We start from the raw sequence: 7,893 nt of genomic DNA, 5'->3' as shown, positions 1-7,893 counted from the left end.
GTTTGTTTTCTTATATTGGAAGTTTGTTCTTGAGTTGTTTGGTAGTTGAACTATACCATGCGTTATGGTTATGATCATAATGATTGTACCATTGCTGATACCAATGTCTTTATGGCATCTTTGTTAAGCTATTAGAATATTCTTTCTAAAAATGTGTTCCTTGAGATAGCCCTTGCAGTAAGATTCAATTCCATGTGTTTAACCAAAACCAGGCACATTCACATCCAACAGAATATGTTTCCTTTATTCTTTTTTCATTTCACTTTACAGAACTTTCACTTTACATCATTGACCTCAGCTCTGGAACCAAATTTAATATATTCTGCCTAACCTAAATTCACATCCTATTTATTTAATCAACTTAACTTCCTTTCTTCTATAGGTATTTCTTATTTATTATCAGTGTGTGCTTTTAACATATTTGGTAGCTCACTTGGTAACAAACATTAGCATTAACATTTAGACATTTGCAAAGAAAGGAATGTTATTCTTTTTCTTTCCTGATCCTGTTGTTCTCCAGAAGCTAGATGAAATGAATGTCTTTGTGGTTTTCTGTCGATCATGAACTGTACAAGGCTATGATGTCATCTTCAATTTGGCCACTCCAGTCCAGTTCAAGGAAATAAAAAGGGTGGTGCGTGCAGGGTGTATTTATTTCTGTCTAATCTGGATGCAACTGGAATTTTTCTAATGCGTGAAATATGGGAGGGGGGTTGATTTTCTGACAGAGAGCAAGAATAATCCATTCATCTTTAGAGAATGGAACATGTACTCTGACAAGGACCGCCAAATGACATTTTTAGTCTTGCGCTCCCTGTTCGAGAGGGATGAAAAGCCTGTGTAGACATTTTGTGAATATTACAACTGGGGTAGAGAGAGTAGCTGCTCATTAGGAATATGGCTTCAGAAACTTGGAACACATCCCTTTGCTTGGTATCAATTTTGATTTATGTTTAAATAATGCATTCCTTTATTCCTATTGCAATTCAAATATACACTTTGAATTTAGAGGGGGGTCAATACTGGGTCAGCCTGATTCATGACAGATACGTATGCCAGTGGACATGTACTTTTCAGCTTTGTAAGGGCGTTGACCCAATCATGTTTCAAAGTCACCAAATATAGCATTTTGCTAATGGTCAAATGTCGCTTTTGTCTCAGATACAACATTTTCCTGAACCCTGTCTATTGAATGAAAAGTATGATTTTAATAGATTATGAAGATTCACAGTGGGACTACTTATGATGGAGACAGAAGGCCATTGTGATATGAATGTGTTGTGAACTGATTTACGAAGTTTCCAATTACATGGTTGTTTGCCAAGATACATGGAACTTATATGAGGATAGTTCGTGTGTAAACAGTTCATAAGCCGTGTGTGAACGTAAGTAACATGGTAACGTATTTCCCACTGTAAAAAAAATGTCTCGCTCATGTTTTATTTTAAATGGGAACTGTCGATATACTTTAATCTTAAAATACCTCTCAATCAGAATGATTTAATAGAAATAGAGACCGCGAACTCTCTTTTCACCAGAAACACTAAACACGCGTGTAATTTATTACATTCGTCGTATGATGCTTCTTTGCCCCGTATTCTATATTTCATTGCACTTTTCCTTAGAAGATGTATAGGACAGTACGTAAACCTATGTGAAATGCCCTCCTCAAAGAAATCTTAGAAGATGTTAGTGGCTCTTTAAGTATGCTTCTGTTCTCCAGGGTCCAATTCTTTATGCATCACTTGTCAATATTTTTGCATATGAAGGCTTAAGTAGTACATTGGAGGGCCCACGAGCGCTGTTCAGGCGGTGGTGGGGAGAAATCCGGAGATTACGAACTGACTCGTCCATTCAGAACCACGGACAGCAGCGAGCGCGCTACATTTGCAACGCTCAACTCTCCCCCCCGGTTCTACTGTGGGCGTTGTTTCAGCTGAGCAGATTCGGGGAGAACGTGGGAGCTGTCATTTCATAACCACAACTGCCAGAGCCAGCATCAATACTACAACTGCTGCAAGTACAAAAATGATAAATGTTGATCTTTTGAATTGATTTATTATTTTTGGACAGGTGCCTTTTAAGTGGTTGGCTGTATGCCCGCTGAATTTTAAGATACATGTACGCGTGTATATCACTTGCTCTTCTAGACAAGACAGAATTTTCAAGTATTTATTAAAGAGCAACGGTAGAATGCAACTCCCTCACCAACTCGGATGTTCGTTGCTGTGTAATATTGTTGAAGATAAGCTGATGCTTTTGCGATGGAGGGGGAAAGCTACCTTGGATTAACAGCAATAACATTTTTTTCCTGGCTGTATTAATTATCCATGTTAAAAACTAAACCTGTTACCCCATGTGCGATTTCTATTCTGTGAAATTTGCGCGCATGAGGGATTGCATACGTAAGTGGGCTAGAAACTGTGTTATTTTATTCGAAATATTTATTGTTTTAAAGGGATAAGAACGATTTAGGATCATAAATACAGATGCATCTGCTGTTTAGTATAATGTAACGCTGCATTTGTTTTTAATCAGATTAATATCCTTATGATGTTAATGGTAGATACTCTTACTGTTATTTTAAGCTCTACCATTTCGTCGCTCTCTCTACTCTATAAGAAGCACGCATCTTATGTGATTTCTTTACTTGGCGCTTGCTGCTCCGGCTTCGGGAATGGAGACTTTTCCAGGAGCTGGACACAGTGTTCCTGCTTTTGTGTGACACGCGGTCATTAAATGTCTGCAAGCTGGGGAAGTTAATCAGCACAGCACCGTCTGTAACCACTATTATACCAACACCTGTGAAAAGTTGAAGATAATGGTATTCTTTACTGAAGTGGACCGGAGTTTTCTGTCGGGAGCCGGCATGCCACGCGGGCCAGGAGACCTGTGAATTGCCCCTTGCTGCCTGTTCCCACCCTGGAATAAAGCATAATGAGGATGTGTGATAGAGGAGTCCAGATGTTAATTACTACGGTGGGGGCTTTTGCCGCGTTCAGTTTGATGACAATCGCGGTGGGAACTGACTACTGGTTGTATTCCAGAGGCGTGTGCAGGACTAAGACGGCAAACGATAACGAGACTAGTAGGAAGAACGAGGAAGTGATGACCCATTCGGGACTGTGGAGGACCTGCTGTCTGGAAGGTAATGGGTTTGCTTATTGATCAATTTATTGAAGGCAGTCCAAATAAATCGTTAATTTCCTATTTTTCCCTAATTTTTTCAGTTTAATTCCATATTATTTTTATTAAACAGTTTATTATTTTTCTCCAGTGGTTGATACTTGATTTTGGCCTAGAAAAGGTTTTCTTTTCATTCCTTCCGTTCTTTTCTTCACCATGTCTGTGATATGTGCTACCTGTGGTATGGTATTTCGTGCGACTGTTAGTCTAATACAAAATTGTTACAGCGGCGTCTTGATCTTTAAGATAACCTGTGGAATTCTGTTCTCTACAAGTTTGTCCCAGTGAATTGTTAACAGGGTAAACAAGAATAACCATTGGACTTGAATACAGGATATAAAAAGAGATATAGCTGACCACAGTATTAGAAGCACCATTTTATTATTTTTAAAGATAGGATACACGATTTAAGGCATTCAGTGCTTTCACGTCATTTAAATGAACGGTTATGTCTTGAAGAAACTTCAATCTATTTTGAACATACAATGCATTGTATTATGAACAAATTGTACCTTGAATCATATTATAAATTTGATAGATACAAGATACTTCTGTGTCGCAAGTGAAAAAAACAGGACTAGAAACATTTCCTCTGGCTGGTAGAATGTGAATGAGATAAAATTTTATTTAACAGTTTTGTTGAATCCTTTGTTTTAGAATAATGTCAGCAATGGTGTGCTGTATGATAAAGTGCGTGTGTTGTGTGTGTGTGTGTGTGCGTGTGTTAGAATACAAATATAAATCTGTACACTGATGAGTTACTTAAATGCTTTGTATATATCTGAAGGTGTTCACTCATTGCAGTAGGATCAGGGATATACTGCGCAAGAGGATCTTAATGATCAGACCCATTAAAAGAAATCTGAAAATATTCTAAGTAGATATTCTACCAATACCCAAGGTTTCATGATTGAGGAAGTTTTGTCCTTTTCATACCACAAACCACAGCCACAGCGACATCTTTTAATGACATTACCCAATTATGTGGTGCTGGTTTGTCATCAGGAGTTTATATAAATGATTAGGCTTTATATGTGTAATACTGTGGTAAAATATACTTGTTCTGTAAAACAAAAGGCCTTCTTAAACCTTGATGTGTGACTTCGGACTTGATTTTTGCATGATTTTCATTTTGGTGGCCTTGACCTTCTTAAAAGGAAACGCTAATGTACTAATACCTCAGGGTTGAGATATGCATCAGCATTTTATATGGTTTATTTATTTCGTTTTCTTTAGTTCTGTTTGTCCATCTATTCAATCAGAAAACATTACCAAATAGGCATAGGCAATTTTAATTGAATGCTGCCAGTCCTTTGATTTGAAATCAAGTGCATTCAGTTTAGGCTTAGGTTTAGACATACAGCCGTGTGCCGATTGCTAAATGTGCAGTAGTTATAGCATATATCACATTTGTGTATTTATTTCACTACAATTGAGTGATTCAATTTTACAACAGCTTAAAACCTAAACTAAAATGATGCGTTTGATAATGCCTCAGTTTCTCACTTACAGCCATTGGTCACCTTCCCCTTTTACTTAATGTGAAAAATTCACAAAAATACAATGTCAGGTTGGTTTTACCCTGCTGTCATAACTTTGATATGTCATCGCTTACTATCGTGCGCCATACAATGATGCAAACGCAAAACTCTAGCAGTCATCGAACGATGTTCCTTTTGATTAAAAAAGCCCCCTGTAGCTCCCAGTGGTGACAATGTCTCAGTGATTACTGGATTGCTGCTGTTGCACTCACTGCCCATGACAGAGCCCCATGCCAGTTCGCTGTGTTCTCGGAGAGATGCAATAGGAGATATCTGCCCGGTATTTTCATAATGTAAGGACCGCAGTCATTCAGTGACTCTGTATTAGCAGTTCTATGAATAAATGTAGCCAATATTAAAAGATCAAAATAAAGGATTATCTGCCAGGTCTGCATTGCAGTTCCACAGCTTTATTTGTTTATTTTTGTTATTTCGCAAGCCTAGGGAAGATCATAACCCATGAAAAAGATAGAATCGACTGGGTGCTGCTGAGCATGAGCTAACATGAGAAGTCCTATGCAATAGTCATTTGTATTTCATCCATGAATACGGCAATTGTGTTCATAAAAATGTAAGTTCTCTATGTACAATAGATATACATATGAAAGGAATAAAGAAACCAATGGGCCAAGACATGTACTCAGTTCATAAATGTATGTGACTTGGTATAAAGGGCTGGCCCAGATTTAACAAGGCTTTAAAACACAGCAGTTCTGTTACTGCTAACTGTTAATTGTGTTAAGTGGGTTTAATTATTATCATCTACACGTTTGCTTTCCACACCCAAAGAGAAGATAAATAGAATTCATATCGTATGTTTATTAGTGAGATTCAGGAAATATGTCCAGGCATAGTCATTGCTTGATTGTTTTAATTTTAAAAAATATGGTTATGAAGGTGTGTGCTTGTTACACATTATCATGGCTAAACAATCACTATTACTCAAACTGGAGATGAGCATGTATGCATCATATACACTGTGTGCTCTCAAATTGTATAATGTTTTTGGTTACTCAAATATAGAAACACATACAAGCACACAAAAAATGCACCCATATGCATGCATAGAAAAACATGCACACATACATATGCATATGTGGGATGGCTAATCCATGCATGTATATTCCCTCAAACCTGGCATTGCAACTACCCAACACTGCCAATAGTTGTTTAGCAAGAAAAAACAGTTACACACTTGTGTGCACCAAAGAAGCCAAGTGCAATGTATGGTATGTGAAATCACTGAGTAGGTGTGATTCTAGAAAACCTTAACAAATCAAAGCAATGATTTTAGCAGTATTTGTGTAAAATATTCTAATGCTCAAGATAAGGGTTGTTTCCCATAAGATTAGCAAAAAGCAATAACCACATAATTGCTTATCTGAGAATCAAGATCAAGGTTTTTCTGGGCATTATATTGCGCAATGTCTTCATCAAAAAAGCAGATGTATATTTTATCAATGCATTGTGTGGGTTATGTTGAGATCGAAACAAATTAAGTATCGAAGAGTGTTTCCTCACTCTGATTCCTTTAACCAGTTGTATTTTCTAAATTCAGCTTTAATGAACCAAGTGAGACTTCATTAAATATCATATACTAAACGGTAGCTTTCCGGAAGTGAAAAATGAAGATGAAAATATCTTGGTGAGAAATTGCATTTTATGATAAATTCTGAACTGATATTTAATGCATTGATCATTTATGTCACCCTTAATAAATATCAATCTTTGGTAGTCAGATTAATGATCACCAGGATTTGAGGAATCTGTATTAAGATTAAAAGTGAGAGGTTATCATTAAATGACAATGTCCATGTTCAGAGAAATGCATTTTCTAACCTATTTCTTTCATCTGAAAATATTTGTCCTGTGTGTTATCAAATGTAACAACAGTTCACATTCACATTTTGAAAATGTGGCAAAAATTGATCTTCGGAAGCCACCATTGATCAAAGACGGGAACATCGTGAGAGGCTGCTGTGTACAGGATGCATTGTTCCTTAATGGCATTTGTATTGGGCGCTACAGGTATGCCCAGGCGTGAAATTGATGATGTTCGTCTACAGGTGCAAGTGTGTTTCAGGTGAAGGATTGGCTGAGTGCAGGATAAATGATGAAGCCGAGGCGCAGAGGAGAAAGGGCGAGAAAAGCAGAGCAGGGAGGGGGTGAGGAATAGGACAGCTCTTCCCTCTGTGTGCACTCAAGTAGAACCTGTCTCATGTACTCTCATCAGCCTGCTCCTAGGCAACCAACAGCCCTGGCCTGGCTAGAAGGCCTTCGCTGCGACTCAGTGCTTTTCCCCTACTTTCTCTGCCGAATCCGGGGAGATACTACGACCAGCGGTCTGCGCAAAAAAAAAAAAATTGTGGAGCAAAAAGATAATGCATATTGAAAAGCTTTTCACTGCACACGTGCCCTGGGTGTGTTTTTCACTATTTTGCATAGAGTGCACATGTCATATTATGGAGCCATGAGCTTTTTGGCCAGATAGTGGGAGAAGCATACCCATATCCTATCAGATAATGAAGGCTTTATCATCATTTGAATACATTTAAATGTTTAAATGCTTTTTTTAAATTATGAATAAATGCCACAGTAATGCTGCATGTCTGCCGTTTTTGAATTTTGACTTTCAGGGACAGGATGCTTCCTCAGTTTTACACATATTTAAATGTGCCCTTGTCCCAATAATGGGTGTCTTAGGTGATGACAGCCCTCTGTTGTTGAAGCTGTGCTTTTTGTCATATTTTCAGTCACAAGCTGTGAAGTACGTACAGAGTAATATGGGCTAATTAAGCGGCCTGTTATCGGTGGAGCGGCACTTTTGTGCTGCTTGGCTGCAGACCGGGAAGGGAAACGGCTGAGTGCCCCCACCATTAAACACATTGGAACAAATAGGCTTTGATGGACCAACTCTCGCTACCGAGTACAAAGGACTCCAAGCTTGAAATATTAATGTCCCCTTGGGTCAACAGGCCAAAGCAGAACTAAACCAATTACATACTTTATAAAATACATTTATTCTTTTTTTATGAATAATAATTGGTTGCAGGAATAATTGTTTGTGTTGCACTTATAAGTGAACATTCAAATATAAGTAAACAAAGAGAAATACTGTGAGCTATACATGTGGAATTTGCCAGTTTTAGTGAGGGCATTGGTCAGC

General features: G+C 37.9%; 1 protein-coding gene across 1 annotated transcript in view; it reads left to right on the top strand.

Annotated features, from left to right (window-relative positions):
- Positions 1–1,845: 1,845 nt before the first annotated feature.
- The window catches only part of LOC118219764 (voltage-dependent calcium channel gamma-3 subunit-like), a 42,095-nt gene continuing 36,047 nt past the window's right edge, over positions 1,846–7,893 (top strand). Inside the window, exon 1 of the mRNA XM_035403154.1 lies at positions 1,846–3,148. Coding sequence (XP_035259045.1) covers positions 2,938–3,148 — 211 coding nt within the window. The 5' untranslated portion in view covers positions 1,846–2,937. The remainder of the gene's footprint in view (positions 3,149–7,893) is intronic.

This window comes from Anguilla anguilla, chromosome 2 (assembly GCF_013347855.1).
Source record: "Anguilla anguilla isolate fAngAng1 chromosome 2, fAngAng1.pri, whole genome shotgun sequence".
NCBI lineage: Eukaryota > Metazoa > Chordata > Actinopteri > Anguilliformes > Anguillidae > Anguilla > Anguilla anguilla.
This window is presented reverse-complemented; position numbering and strand designations above follow the sequence as displayed.